Genomic DNA, 16,290 nt, shown 5'->3' with positions numbered 1-16,290 from the left:
GTACTCAAGGGGGTCTTTTTCACACAAAACCCTGTTGTATCAATACAGTAATGGTGGAATTGTTTTGTTGTGTTAAACCTCAACAGGTCCATCCTGAAAATGAAATTAAGCGAAACTCGTGTTCCCAATCCTTGCTATTTTAGTCTCTTTTGTTTTATTATTTGGGGAGAATTACTATTAACAAACAGATGACAGTCAGGAATAAAGGACTGAAAAGATTTCAGTATCTTCTCTTTATTTTGTATGGGCTTTTTAGCATTTAAAAAAATACTTTAATTAAATATGAACTTTCTCTATTCAATGCAATTGTTTATTTATTTATTTTTTACACGTTTTATTATTTTACCACTCCTTTGAGAAATCATATAGACATTTGAAAGGGAATACTTCACATTCCATTATTTTTTTACGTGTTAAAAAATTAAATAATTTATTTCCACAAATATACACATCTAAAAGCATTGACGCGCATGTCCAGTAAAGCCAGCGCTGATTGTTTGGGATGGGCGACTGGGCTTGGATAATACATCTACCCGAATGACCTCATCCTCCTCCTCACATCAGAGGCGAAGATTCGTTTATTTAGGTCCAAACAAGAGACATATATCCAAATCTAAAAATGCCGGTAAGATCGATTGCAATGTCTTTCTTTATTCATCTGTCAGTGTAATAATGTGTGTGTTGTTATGCCCCACCTTCACAACCTGAATCGCATGCAAATATTGTAGGACTGTTATTTGATTTTGTATTATTATAATTGTTTACATTTGATAATTGGATCTTTTTAGTGTTGACTGTGTCCTTAAAACGACCACTAGTTGTTTTGTGCACATACAGCTAGCAGCCTGCTAGTTATTAGCTTCATAGAAACCTTGGTTTCATATTAACACATTCGGAATTATTTTATCAATAGTTTTCTAATAAGGGATGTAATACGATCATCAGTGTTTGTAAATTATAATAATATGCATGACAATCAGTTACAACTAATTTAATCAAACAAAATACGCGATCGTCGATTTTATGTCATATTTTCTCCGAATCTCCACCGAACATGTGTCGGCGAGGTTAGGGACCGTCTATAAAGTGTGCGAATTTTTTTTTATGTTTGCGACCAGCATGTGATGAAACCACCTTCGTTTGAATTATTTCTTTATCGTATGTCTTTCCTGTACTGACAATCGATACATTTATATTCTTGTAACATATACTGTTTATATCAAAACTTGTTTTTCATGCAACCTTAATGCACTTTTCGATTATTTTAACCATTGTAATACTAGTTGAGTGGATGTTAAATATTGAATTCGTGGATGTTGACATACACCGATCAGCCACAACATTAAAACCACCTGCCTAATATTGTGTAGGTCCCCCTCGTGCCACCAAAACAGCGCCAACCCGCTGAGATGCTATTCTTCTCACCACAAATGCACAGAGTGGTAATCTGAGTTATGGTAGACCAGGGTTCCGGCCCGCGCTAAAGGCTTGTTCACACCAAATTGAAATGGTTGAATTGCCCCAACATAGCGCTTTAAAATAGAACATTCTCATGTAGAATCCAAATGGGTTGTGTGAGGTTTGTTATGTGTCATGATATTGAGGGAAGCCCAGTTTAATCATGCATGTGATCCTGTTACCAGAGCTGGTATATGGAGGGGAGCCTGGTTGACACGCTTGATATATTATCTTTAAGAACAATAACAATATTAATGCTAATAGATCTAATAATTTAAAATGCAATTAGGGAAAATGCAGGGAGAAGATCCCGTTTGGCGATGAGCAGGAACAGTTGACTCGCATGGAGGACATGGAGATCCAGTTGTTCATTTAAAGTTTTTTTTATTTATTTTTTTTATTTTAAACAGACAAAGCTGTGTAGTTTTGTGTATCTGTATATAAATAAAAGGTTCATAATTGTTTGAATAAATAAAACAGGCTACTAATACTGAGAAAAAAGAACTTGTATAAAAAAAATCAGAATATTTATGTTGTGATTCTTTTAACAATAATAGTAATAATAATAATAATAACAATAATAATACTACTAATAATAGCATTAGCACAGACACTTTGTCATAACATCGAAGCCGGTGGCCCTTGGCTTTGTATTTTTGACAGAATTTGGCCCTTGTTGAAAACTAATTGGGGAACCCTGCTGCAGATTTTGTCAGTTCGAACCAGTCTGGCCATTCTCTGTTGACCTCTCTCATCAACAAGGCATTTCCATCCACAAAACTGACCCTCACTGGATGTTTTTTGTTTTTGGCACCATTCGCAGTAAATTCTAGAAACTGTTGTGTGTGAAAATCCCAGGAGATCAGCAGTTACAGAAATACTCAAACCAGCACGTCTGGCACCAACAATCATCCATGTGATTATCTAATCAGCCAATCGTGTGGCAGCAGTGCAGCGCATAAAACCATGCAGATACGGTCAGGAGCTTCAGTTAATGTTCACATCAATCGTGAGAATGGGGAAAAAAATGTGATCTCAGTGATTTGGAGCGTGGCATGATTGTTGGTGCCAGATGGGTTGGTTTGAGTATTTCTGTAACTGCTGATCTCCTGGGATTTTCATGCACAACAGTCTCTAGAATTTACTCAGAATGGTGCCTAAAACAAAAAACAAACAGTGAGCGCCAGTTCTGTGGACTGAGATGCCTTGTTGATGAGAGAGGTCAACAGAAAATGGCCAGACTGGTTCGAACTGACAAAGTCTACAGTAATGCAGATAACCGCTCTGCGCAATTGTGGTGAGAAGAATAGTATCTCAGAATGCTATTCTGAGATGCGGATTGGCGCTGTTTTGGTGGCACGAGGGGGACCTACACAACATTAGGCAGGTGATTTTTAATGATGTGGCTGATCATATTTTAGTAAACAAAAAGTGAGTAGCTTCTCCATTGTTGTACAGGTTAATTGGTACTAATAGCTACTAATACTAATATTAAAAAAACAATTCACCTCATTATACTCCTCAAAATGTCTGTATATTTAAACAAACTTTTGTGTAGTTATAATTTCAATACATTTTAAGTCGTTGGACAGTGTTTAAAAAGACTGAATACATTATGAAACACCCTTTAAAGGACACAGTACACCTTTTGTCAACTGTGCCTGTTAAGATATGATGACATTTTGAAAATTTTACTAGAGAATGGTCAATACACTTTGAATGATCAAAAATAATTAACAAATTATGAATGTTTCCTTCAGATCATAGGTTACTAGAACTTTTATTTTGCACCAGTCACCCCAAAATGTCAATACCTTTTGAATGGTTGGACACAGTTCTTTAAAACAAATTAAACAATTGCAAGGACCCTCTACAGGATATACACTACACACTTTAGTTTGGTAATTGCAATGTCTACTTGGGATGTACTAATATGAGTTTAATACTTTCTAAATGGTTGAACCACTTACTCTAAAACAAGCTTGAAAACTTTCTGGGTAACCTAAAGACATGTTACATCTTCAGCACACAATATTTGGTTCAAATCTTCAATGTCTAGAAGCATTGTGTAGTGTTGACCTGTTTAATGGCACTAGATACAGTTCAGTATTTGTTGAAAGGAGGGACAGACTGCTCCAAAACAAGTCGGAACTCCTTATATTTACCCCAATGGTAATACTACAGCTCGGGTTATTCAAAATTTAACAATCACTTGAGTTAAACACAACTGAAAACATTTCAGTAGTAATTAAAGTACTCTCAATTCTAAAGTTGAATAACTTTAAAATGGTGGGAGGGATGATACTAAAACAACTTTAACATTATCAAGCAACCTCTAAAGGACAGACTACAACCCTTAGTAATGACTGCAGGCAACTGTATTGATAAATTGTAAGAACCGTAATTACTGCTGAACAGTTTTCAGTTTTATTTTAAATTCAGGCCAGGTGAAATTTGAATAAACCTGAGCTGTAGTATTACCCTTGGGGTAAACTTAAGGTTTTCAAACTTGTTTTGGAGCAATATGTTCCTCCTTTCAAAATCTATTGAACTGTTTATCTAGTGTCATTAAGGAAGTCAATACTGCACAATGCTTCCAGACATTGAGGCAGAAATTGTGAAACAAAGAGATGTAGGCCTGTCACGATAACTAATTTTGTTGGACGATATATTGTCCCAGAAATAATTGCGATAAACGATATTATTGTCATTTTAAGACCATTTTATGCCACTGATATAATGATAATATAATAGCATAATAATGCAAGTACACCCTTTCAAAGAGCAATGAACTTTTAATTCTTAAGTATACTCAGACATTGGAATCAGAATGTCAAAAATAATTAAAATCGGGAAGGCCCCTCACCATCTCCAACTGCGGTTTTTGTTCCCAGCTCGGAAAACTGGATGGGATGGTTATGTTTTAGATGAGCTTTTAGGTTAGTTGTATTGCCACCTTTCGTTGCCACTGTTTTTAACCAATGTCGGCATACCGGCTCGTTCACGTTAATGGACTCTCCTCTCTCATTCGGCTTAAAGCTAAAATGTTCCCACACTGGAGCTGTGGAATGCAGCTTTGAAACCAAGTCCATTTGGACTTATTCTTTCAAACTTTCTGGCTGGAATTATGCTGTCGTCGGGAAAAAACCTATTACAGGGCTCGACATTAAGCATCGTCACGTGCTTGTCCTTCGGCAAGTAAATTGGTCATTCACTTGTCCGAGTAAAAAAGTTACTTGTCCGGAGACAATAACAAAAGAAAGGACGTAAGAAAAAAAAAAGAAAAACCTCCATCGTCATCATTTACGCCTAATAGGGATTAAGAACACAATGCAGAAAGATAATAAATCATTACTCACCCTCAAGCCTGTATGAATTTCTCTCTTCTGAGGACCACAGAATTACATTTTTGGCAGAATGTTAGTAAGTCACTATTCTCTGTCACTGCATCTTTTTTTTTTCTCCATAAAATAAAAGTGGATTGAGACTGAAACTAACATTCTCCCTAACATCTCCTTTTGAGTTCCACGGAAGATAGAAAGTCAGACAGGTTTAGAACAACATGAAGGCGAGTAATGATGACATAAATTTTGGTAACACTTTACAATAAGGTTCCAATCATTAACATTAGATAATGCATTATCTATCATGAACTAACAATGAACAATATTTTACAGCATTTATCAATCTTAGTCAATGTTAGTTACAAAAAAAAAAAAAAAAATACAATTGTTCATTGTTAGTTCATAGTGCATGAACTAATGTTAAAGTTGCTATATGTAAGCTTGACAACAAGCGTTTGAAATGGGTACTGCAGTCCAAATTCAAAATATTGGAGAGTTGTCTGCCTCGCCCCAGACTTGAAGCTCATGGGGGCTGCCAGAATGTTGACAAGCAAATTAGCCAACTTAGCATCCGTTTTAAAGGATTTCTGGGCTTTAAGCTGTCTCCATCTTCCAAAGGCATCTCCAGTATTTATCCTTATTTTACTACGCCTCTGGTCATGGTGGTTTTTAGACGGACGGCGAGGCTTTTTAAGTCGGGTGGAATCTGTTATCTCTGATCCAGTTCGTTTGCTGGCTTCCATGGCTGCAGCACGCAGTGTTGTTTGCCTGCAAACTTGTTCAAACTGGCAACCCGGCGGTGTCGAAATACTATTGGTGAGTGGGCGGGATCACACAGGCCAAAACATAAACACAAATTCTGGCCCGGATTGGAAACTTCAAAGTAGAATATACTGGCTGTAGCATTGTTATCGGAGAAGCCAGTATTTCAACATAGCATGTTTCCTAATTCTCTAATGACATATTATGGTTATTTTATTATTTATTACAGTAAAAATATTACATATAGCACCTTTAACATATACAACGTTTTATTTTAATGTATGAAAATGTATTAATATACTCTATGTTGGAATTAACATTAACCAAGATGAATAAATTGTATAAAAGTGGTGTTTATTGTTAGTTCATGTTAACTGATGTAGTTAGTAAAGTGTTACCAAATTTTCATTTTTGGATAAATCATCTCAATTCTCACCAGTTGCATTAAAAATGGCTGTAGAGTTGCACGTGGATGCCGCGGAGAATAGCGTGGGCCTCCACACACGCAAAGTCTCCGCGGTAACGTGCTCAACAAGCATTGTGATAAGATGCGCAGATTGACGGTCTCAGATGTGGAGGCAACTGAGATTCGTCCTCCGCCACCCAGACTGAGGCACTATGCCACCACGAGGACTTAGAGCACATTGGGAACTGGGCATTCCAAATTGGGGAGAAAAGGGGGAGGAAAAAAAAAAACTGCTGTTTAATATTGACAAAATGCTTTGAAAATGTTAACATAAAATCCTGAGAGAACCTTGCTGCTGAATCATTTATGTTGTATATTCAAAACAGATATAAATATTAAAGAATGTTTTCATTGTGTAATTTATTAATGTTATAGTGTTAATATTATTAGAATGTATATTGTTATATACTTATTAAAATTGACTGATTCACATGGCAGAGAAAATACCTTGAATACATACATTAGATGGAGCTCATACAAAGATGAGAGATGTAATGGGTGCATTAGTCTGTTTTAAGTGTTTCTCTTCACTCTAAAGATGGTATTATTACACAAAGCATTTTTGCAATTTCTGCCATTTTGAGCGCCATGATGTGACGAGACAAAATTTAATTTCTCCAACGTTGCTTGCTTGCAATGAAGACCGCTTTGTTGATTATAAACAGGAGCAATAGTTTTATTGCATCGCTCGCTTATAGAGACATGGTACAACACCATGCGCATGTCCAATTAACAGGTTTACTGTTTATAGATGTAAAATCTAAAGTTCAGTAAATATGCACTTCCCCACTGCTCACACTCACAAGCTGCTGAACGCTGCACCACAAGTGAGGTAGAGAGGGCGACACGATAGAGGGAATTCCCCACATTTTGAAAGTGAAACATGCGGGAATTAATAAAATTGTGCTCAGTCCCCACAATCCTGCGCTATTGAGCTAACATTCGTTATTGAGATTTTAATCAGGCTACTTGTCCGGTCGTGCTGAGTGACTCCAGCCAGGTCTCCTAAGCAACCAAATTGGCCCGGTTGCTAGGGAGGGTAGAGTCACATGGGGTAACCTCCTCGTGGTCGCGATTAGGGGTTCTCGCACTCGATAGGGTGCGTGGTGAGCTGTGTGTGGATCACGGAGAATAGCATGAGCCTCCCGTGCTGTGAGTCTCTGCGGTGTCATGCACAGCGAGCCACGTGATAAGATGCGTAGATTGACTGTCTTAGAAGCGGAGGCAACTGAGACTTGTCCTCCGCCACCTGGATTGAGATGAGTAACCGTGCCACCACGAGGACGTACTAAGTAGTGGGAATTGGGCATTCCAAATTGGGAGAAAAGGGGATAATTTTTTTTTTTTTTTAAGTGTTATTAGAAGAAATGATGTTACACAGTGGTAAACACTTGACTGTTTTTTTGGAGCATGTATATGTTGCAATCATCTGATTTGAAATGAGTGAATATAATAAAAAAAATATATATATATATATATATTTACAAGGTAAAACATCAAATGATGTGTTGTTGTAGAGCTTTTAATATAGCATAGGATGATTAGAATTGACAAATCACTCCTTTTGTTTTCATTAGCGTTTTCTATACTGAACTTTTTCAGAATTGGGGTTGTAGACAGCATCGACAAAAAACATGGCTATGGCTTGTTCATGCCTATGATACCCAGCTCATTAGGGTTTGAAACACTGCCTACAATTTTTGTTCTTGACAAACCATGCTATCTCAACTGTTCACTTGTAACTCTAATATGCTTACATTTTTAACAGAGTAATAAGATGGATAAACCAGAGAAGGTGGAGGTGAGTGATAATGTCAAGGTGGTGGTAAGATGTCGACCCCTCAATGAGAAGGAGAAGGTGATGGGACACAAAATGTCTGTGACTGTGGATGAGATCAGAGGGACTATTACTGTGAACAAACTTGATATAACCAGTGAGCCACCAAAGACGTTCACCTTCGACACAGTGTTTGGCCCAGACAGTAAACAGCTTGATGTGTATAATTTAACAGCACGGCCCATTATTGACTCAGTATTAGAGGGTTATAATGGTAAGTGGAAGACAAACAAATGTTTTTGTCTAAGTGTTGCCAACTTTTTTGTATATATGTATAAAATATGTATGTGTTTGGTAATATGTAAATGTTTAATCACATACATAATATTATCCACTATTTTGTATGTTTAACTGTTTTTACAAGCATTAAATGATGTTAAACATTATTTACTTGTTTTGTTTTTTTTCTCTCAGGAACCATATTTGCATACGGTCAGACAGGCACAGGGAAAACATTTACCATGGAGGGTGTCAGGGCAGTGCCTGAACTCAGAGGCATCATTCCTAATTCATTTGCTCATATATTTGGCCATATTGCAAAAGCAGAAGGAGACAGAAGGTAAGAACTTGGTCTGTTTTGAGTGATTTGGTGTAGATTTATCATGCACATTATTAAAGGAATAGTTCAATAGTTCTCATTATTTACTCACCCTCATGCCGTCCCAGATATTTATGACTTTCTTCTGCAGAAGACAAATGAAGATATTTAGAAGAATATCTCAGCTCTGTAGGTGCATACAATGCAAGTAAATGGTGACCAAAACTTTGAAGTTCCAAAAAGCACATAAAAGCAGTGTAAAAGTAATCCATGAGACTCATGTGGTTTAATCCATGTCTTTAAAAGCGATCCAATCTGTTTTGGGTGAGAACAGACCAAAATAACTCCTTTTTCACTGTACATCTTGCAATTGCAGTCTCTAGGCACGATCATGATTTCAAGCTTGACATCCTAGTGCTTGACGCATGCGCAGAATGTGAATTCTCAAACTGTTCCGCATGTTTCCACCACAGTAAAGGCCATTCCTGGGCTGAATAACTGGTTCTGCACTGGCCACAAATGCTTGCTGGTCTCTACACAGGAACCGATTATGTCAGGGGCGGAGGGCCGGATAATGTTTTGTCATCAGGTAAAGCTTTACAAACAACAACAGTAGTGACCATCTGCAGCAAGGAGTACTTCTTTACTATATAACAACAATAAAAAATATCAATAGTTTTCAAGAAACATGGAGAAAATGAGCGTTCTACTTGCGAAATGGTCTTCTACGGCGATCCGAGATAAACTACAAAGATCGCAAAGAAAAAAAAGTACAAATTGAAAAAAAAACCTTAAGAGAGTTCAAGGACCATAAGGAGGAAGGCGAACCATCACATTTTCAGTGAAAAAGCCCTATGCGTGGACCTGCAGAGCTGTGATATTCTTCTAAAAATCTTCGTTTGTGTTCTGCAGAAGAAAGATGATGAGAGAATTTTCATTTTTGGGTGAACTTTTCCTTTAAGATAAAGTGATGTGATGACATGTTTTATCTAACCGCAGGTTTCTAGTTAGAGTTTCATATTTGGAAATTTACAACGAAGAGGTGAGGGACCTGTTAGGAAAGGACCAGATGCAGAGGCTGGAGGTGAGAAACCAACATATTTCTCTGAGAGGGGATTTGCATCTGGGGATTCCCCAGCACTGCACATTTTAGGTATCACAACAAATTTAGACCTGAATAGAATTTAAACACCCACATTGTCTCTTGCATGCTCATTTATTAAATGCTTTGGCTGATTTGACGATGCTTTAAAGAGCTAAAGAATTAATTAATCAAGTGTGGTAGATCAAAACTGTGCAGAGCTGTTTGGGTGCCCAGGAACCAGATTGAGAAACACTGATCCAGAATTAAGATGCCTTTGGAAACAGATACACAAACACTGGCTAACTGTATGAATTTTAGACCACAGTTTAGATTCATTGTTATTGAGGAAGTCTAACATGACCACAGCTTAAATCACTGGAATTGTAACAAGGCAGACATGGAATGAGGATCTAAATGCAGCTTTTAATGGAAACCAAAAATAAACAAAGTAACTCAGAATAGAATGAAACAAAAACACGGGAAACCAAGCACTGAATAAGACAACACCTGTGAAGACTGACAAAGAAACCAGGGGAAAACAAGGGCTTAAATACATGGGGGCAAACAAGGGAATGAGGAACACCTGTGGAAACAATCAGGGGAAAACCAATCATAAAATGAAACTACAAAAGGACTACAAACTAACAGGAACTAAACAAGAATTTCAACATAAGTCAACACAAAAACAGAGAATATGTGACAGAGCCCCCCTTTTAAGGAGCAGATACCAGATGCTCCAAAAAACAAAAACAAATTGTCCATGGAGTGTGGGGGGAAAACAGGTAGTTCAGGGGGGCACAAGGGGTAAACAGGCAGTTCAGGGGGGCACAAGTGGCAAGGGGAGCAGAGGAAAAATCAGGGAGCAAAGTCAGGGAGGTTTGAAACCAAGGCGGAGTTGGAGGGATGTAGAGCCAGAGCGACGCTGCAGGCTTGGAGGACCAAGTAGACCAGAGGGGATCAGGCGGGCGGCCAGGAGACCAAGGAGACCAGAGCAGATCAGGTGGATTTCCAGGAGACCAGGGAGACCAGAGCAGATCAGGTGGATTTCCAGGAGACCAGAGCAGATCAGGCGGACAGGCCAGGAGACCAGGGAGACCAGAGCAGAGCAGGTGGACGGCCAGGAGACCAGAGAGACCAGAGCAGATCAGGCGGATGGCCAGGAGACCAAGGAGACCAGAGCAGATCAGGCGGATGGCTAGGAGACCAAGGAGATGACCTCAAGGTGGGGACTGGGTCAGGAGTCCTGGGAGGTGGCCGCAGGACCGAGACAGGGTCAGGTGGCCGCAGGGCCGAGACAGGGTCAGGATGCCTGGGAGGCGGCCGCAGGGCCGAGACAGGGTCAGGAGGCCTGGGAGGCGGCCGCAGGGCCGAGACTGGGTCAGGCGGAAGTAGGAGTCATCTCTGGGGGAGCCGCTGGGGAAATAGTCTCTGGGGCAGAGCCGTGGAAGGTGGAGCCGTAGCAGGCTCGAGGGGTGAAGCCGTGGAGGGCGGAGCCGTGGCAAGCTCAAGACAAAGACTCCTGGATGAATGGGAAACTACCTCCGTGGTCGCGAACATGGGAGGAGACTCGGGAACGACCTCTGTGGTCGTGGGCATGGGCAGAGACTTGGAAACGACCTCCGTGGTCGTGTTCATGGGCGGAGACTCGGGAACGACCTCTGTGGCCGTGTACACGGGAAGAGACTTGGGAACAGAAACTTTTCTTCTCCTTCTCCTCCTCCGGATGGCCGAAGTTGACAGTGCTGGCTGTGGGACGGACGAGGCTGGCAATGCTGGCACTGGGACGGACGGGGCTGGCAATGCTGGCACTGGGACGGACGGGGCTGGCAATGCTGGCACTGGGACGGACGAGTCTTCTAGCTCGTTGGCTGTGGCAGGCGTGGGTGTAGGCTTGTTGGCCGTGGCAGGCATGGCCGTTGGCTGTGGCAGGCGTGAGTACTGACAAGCTGTGAGGAAGGGTCTTCGTGACCCTACGCACCGACATAAGTGGTGGATAATTTAACTTGGAAACAAGGGCCGTGGGAGGCTGGGTTGTGGTATGGCATGGAGTAGACTTAAACTTGGTGGTGACATGGCATGGAGCAGACTCAGGCGTAGCTGTGGCATGGCGTGGAGGAGGCTGAGGTTTGGCTGAGACATGGTATGGAGTAGGCTGAGGCGTTGCTGTGATATGACATGGAACAAGCTGAGGTGTGGAAGACTCGGAAACCGGAACCGGGGTTGAGAGAGGAGGTTCCTCTGAAGCGAATGTCTCTAAAATGAACTCCACATATTCCTTTTGAGTTTTCACTGCACGCCGTGGCCGTGACGGTCTGACAAAGTTTGATGTTTCGCCATGAAACAGGAAGTTGTTATAACTCATACATACAATGTCCAATCTGCCCCAAACTTCACATGTTTGATAATAGTCCTGGCCTGAATACATCTACGTGCCAATATTCAGTTATAGTCATAGCGCCACCTACTGGCAACAGCCAATTCCAGGTCTTGTACTTTGACAAACTCCTCCCAGAGATTTAATCAGAATCTAAAGACCTTGGTGATGTTAAATTGTGAAGCTTTTGAGTTTTCGTTGAAGGGCGTGTCCGTGGCGGCCTGACGAAGTTCGATATGAAACGAGTCACATTTTTGAGGCCTAAACATGCTCAAACTCATGAACATTTGCACACACCTCAGAAGTGGCGAAAATTTACATCTGATACTGGTTTTAGAATTAAGTGTTCAAAATGGCTCTATAGCGCCACCTACAAAATTTCAATGAAGCAGCCCTCGCGCCACGTTTCACCTACACGTAAAAAAATTGGTAGGCATATGTAACATGTCAACACTTACAAAAAAGTCTCTTAGAGCCATATCCTAAACCCAACAGGAAGTCAGCCATTTTTATTTTTCTCTGTTGTTTTTGCCATTTCCAGGCCTCGTACTTTAACAAACTCCTCCTAGAGATTAAATCAGATCTGTTGTGAAATAAAAAGCCTTTACCTCCTTAACTCTCCTGTCCTCTCAGAATTACATACAAATACATGACCTGAAGAATGAAGTACATTATAACATAAAGTGCTAAAAAGTGCTACAAAAATTGAATGCCATTCCCCTTGCACAGCAGCCCCAATGTGCACCAAGGTGTGAGGGCCCGTTCATCGCTGCTTGCAGCTTTAATTTACCTTGCATCCTATTTGTCCCCTTTCTTTTGTTATAAATAGGTGAAGGAGAGACCTGATGTAGGAGTTTATATTAAGGACCTTTCTGGATATGTGGTAAACAATGCTGATGATATGGATAGGATAATGACCCTTGGACATAAAAACCGTAAGTATATTTTTTCACCATTTCGCACTCTAGCACCTCAGAAGTCAGATTGATATGGATCTTAAAGCATAATTATAAATTATAAAGTCTATAAAGATGCACCTTGGATCTGGATGTGAAGATATGTAATATTTTTGCTTCTGCAGGCACTGACTCACTCACTGGTTTGCTGGTTATAAAAAAGAGATGATAATCTCAACAAGATTAGATGTGGTTTTTGTTGCATTTCTCAGGAACTATCTGACTTTACCAGAGTATTTGCCGCTAACTATGTTGTTATGGATTACAATTACATTTGAATAAGGGAGAATACATAATCTCCTTAAGAGCTGAATTTGTAATGCTGTGGCAACAAAAGAAAATGCTTGAATAGACAAATATATTGTTGTGAACTGTTCATTGGATAACTTGGGCCAAAATGATGGTCAACACGTGTCATTTCTCCTTTTCCAGGTTCTGTTGGTGCAACTAATATGAACGAACACAGTTCTCGCTCTCATGCCATCTTCACCATAACTATTGAGTGCAGTGAGAAGGGTATAGATGGCAATCAACATGTACGCATGGGCAAACTACATCTGGTTGACCTTGCGGTAAGCTGGTCAAATCATGTGGTAGAGTATTACATTCATAACATCTTTTTTTATTATTATTGAGTGTAATGTTTTGTTGCTCAGGGTTCTGAGAGGCAAGGAAAAACAGGTGCTACAGGTCAACGTCTTAAAGAGGCCACAAAGATCAACCTGTCCCTGTCCACCCTGGGAAATGTTATTTCTGCACTAGTGGATGGGAAGAGCACCCATGTGCCATACAGGAACTCAAAACTCACCCGACTGTTACAGGACTCCCTGGGGGGGAACTCCAAAACCATGATGGTATGTGTATCGATCAAAACATAATCTAATCATTTAAGTGAACAATGCTATGCATGGTACAACTGTTTCAATCATCTCTGACTTTGCAGTGTGCAAATATCGGCCCAGCAGATTACAACTATGATGAGACCATTAGTACTCTTCGTTATGCCAACCGTGCTAAAAACATCAAGAATACGGCCAGAATTAATGAAGACCCTAAGGATGCACTGATGCGGCAGTTTCAGAAGGAAATTGAAGAGCTCAAGAAAAAGCTGGAAGAAGGTAGCACTCATCATTTTTATCTAATGCCTTAATGCGGGGTATGGTCTCCAGGATGTGACTGATTGGCTTTGTTTCAAACCTAAAAGTAGCTGATTTGAAAATGCTTTTCAAAGGCTGCTACTCCGTTCATAATCACTCACACGTACCACGCAAATATTGCTCCTCTGTAGTGCATGAGAGACTCAACTAAGGTTACGTTCACATCGCAGCTGAAAGTTGCCCAAATCCGATTTTTCACTCACATGATCTGTTAATTGGATGACCATGTGAACAGCCAAAAGGGCTCTGAATCTGACATTTTCAAATCTGATCTGGGCCACTTTCATATGTGGAAATAAATCAGATTTGCATCTTTTTTTTTTCCGATGTGCCTTCAGTGTGAACAGCCAGGTCACATTTAATTTGATTTTTACATCAATCTAACTCAAGATTTGTAAATTGTGCACTTTATTTCCGGCATATTATAGATGTGTTAATGGTTTAAAACTTTTCATTGGAAGTTATATATTTTCTAGTTAAAGGACTATTTCTGGTTCAATACAAGTTAAGGTCAATCAACAGCATTTGTGGCATAATTAAAATTATTAATTACATTCAAATTAATTTCTACTCGTCCCTCCTTTTCTTTAAAAAAAAGCAAAAATCTAGGTTACAGTGAGGCACTTACAATGCAATTGTGAGTGTGTGAATGGGGCCAATCTTTAGAGGGTTTAAAGGCAGACATTTGAAGCTTATAATTTTATAAAAGCACTTACATGAACTTTTCTGTTAAAACTCATGTATTATTTTAGCTCTAAAGTTGTTTAAATCATCATTTTTACAGTCATTTTATGGTTTTAGGGTTTGTTGACATTACATCGTCATGGCAACAAAGTTATAGCCAATTTTACATCTTTACACGGAAAAGATTAGTAAGTGATTTTATCACACTAAAATCACGTTTACACACATATTGTTCATGTCATGTGGCTATACCTCTGAAAAAGTGAGTATTTTAACATTAAAAAATTGGCCCCCATTCACTTCCATTGTAAGTGCCTCACTGTAATGCAGATTTTAGGGGCAAGACAAAATAAATTTTTGTGATAATCGATATTGTGCCACAAATGCTGTTGATTGAGTTTAACTTGTACTGAACCTGGAATATTCCTTTAATGTATTCATTTCTTTTTTAAGGAATGCTGTTCTTCGATTTTATGGTGTGTTTCACTGGTGTGTTAAGTAATATTACACTCTAATAATTAAATTGCTCCATATGAAAGAAATTACTTTATTTAAAAATACTTCATCCTTCAAGACGGTCTTTCACCATCATTGAAATGTTATTAGATAGGCATTAAGTGCCCTGTCCACTTAAAAACACAGCTAATAAAATTTTTAAATGCAATTTAATAGATTATTCATATTATAAAATTAAACATGCCAGAGTTTGATATGCACGCTCAGGGAGTGTTATACGCATGCGGGACAGTTAACAAGCTTCGGCTGTTCAGACCAGTCACTGATATAGGCTATATTTTTCAGTACTAAAATGTATTTTATATATAATTTTTTTTAATTATAATTTTATATTTTATACATTAAGTTTCTTTTTTTACTTGTATCAAATTGAAATTTTCTTCAAATCTGCCATATTGGATTAAAATTTTCACTGAGTTTGTTGTCTTAAAAGGCAGGACTGTTTTGCTACCTATTGTTAAAATGGCCTTCATATGGGTAGTGGGCCTATTATGCCTAAAAATGCTGGAGGCAACTTAATAGGCAGTATGGAGATCTCCTAAGAGATGCAGTATTGAGCTTTATCTGTGTTTGTTCCTGCTCAGGTGAGGAGATCTCTGGCTCTGATGGCAGTGGATCGGATGAAATGGATGAAGGTGAAGATGAGGTGGGCGATGGAGGAGAGAGACGCAGGAAACGAAGAGGTATGAAACTTCCCTTGACTACCGTTTCATCATTGGACAACATTAGTCAGAGAGCTTTTTTAAAATAATTTAGTCAGTGGTTTTCTACTGACCAGAAATATTGCTTTAAACAAACTTCTTCACAGAGACATCTAAACAGGTTGTGAAATTTCAGTGGTATTCTGTTTTTTTTCTTCACCAATGACCTCATTAGATAATGTAAATAATGCAAAATAACTAAAAACATATTAAGTCAATGTACCATCAGTTAAGTTTATTTTCTAAAAAGACTACTACTTCCTGAATGTATGGCCATTAACCATCTGATTTACTTGTGTACACTGACACTTCTTATCTGATATCAGAGTATCAGTGAAGGAAGGAGCATTGTGGCTTTGGTTTGCTTGTCTGTGCCGTCAGATCAAACAGACGTGGTTTCATTATTCATCATG

General features: G+C 39.3%; 1 protein-coding gene across 1 annotated transcript in view; it reads left to right on the top strand.

Moving 5' to 3' along the window:
- The first annotated feature begins 471 nt into the window (after positions 1–471).
- The window catches only part of LOC127418197 (kinesin-like protein KIF3A), a 28,141-nt gene continuing 12,322 nt past the window's right edge, over positions 472–16,290 (top strand). The window contains exons 1-9 of the mRNA XM_051658646.1: positions 472–625; positions 7,799–8,081; positions 8,282–8,426; positions 9,405–9,489; positions 12,693–12,798; positions 13,252–13,391; positions 13,476–13,673; positions 13,763–13,937; positions 15,761–15,859. Of these exons, the coding sequence (XP_051514606.1) occupies positions 620–625; positions 7,799–8,081; positions 8,282–8,426; positions 9,405–9,489; positions 12,693–12,798; positions 13,252–13,391; positions 13,476–13,673; positions 13,763–13,937; positions 15,761–15,859 (1,237 nt within the window). The 5' untranslated portion in view covers positions 472–619. The remainder of the gene's footprint in view (positions 626–7,798; positions 8,082–8,281; positions 8,427–9,404; positions 9,490–12,692; positions 12,799–13,251; positions 13,392–13,475; positions 13,674–13,762; positions 13,938–15,760; positions 15,860–16,290) is intronic.

The sequence above is a fragment of the Myxocyprinus asiaticus genome, chromosome 27, assembly GCF_019703515.2.
Source record: "Myxocyprinus asiaticus isolate MX2 ecotype Aquarium Trade chromosome 27, UBuf_Myxa_2, whole genome shotgun sequence".
Lineage (NCBI taxonomy): Eukaryota > Metazoa > Chordata > Actinopteri > Cypriniformes > Catostomidae > Myxocyprinus > Myxocyprinus asiaticus.
The sequence above is the reverse complement of the archived record's forward strand: the minus strand, read 5'-3'. Positions and strand labels throughout refer to the sequence as shown.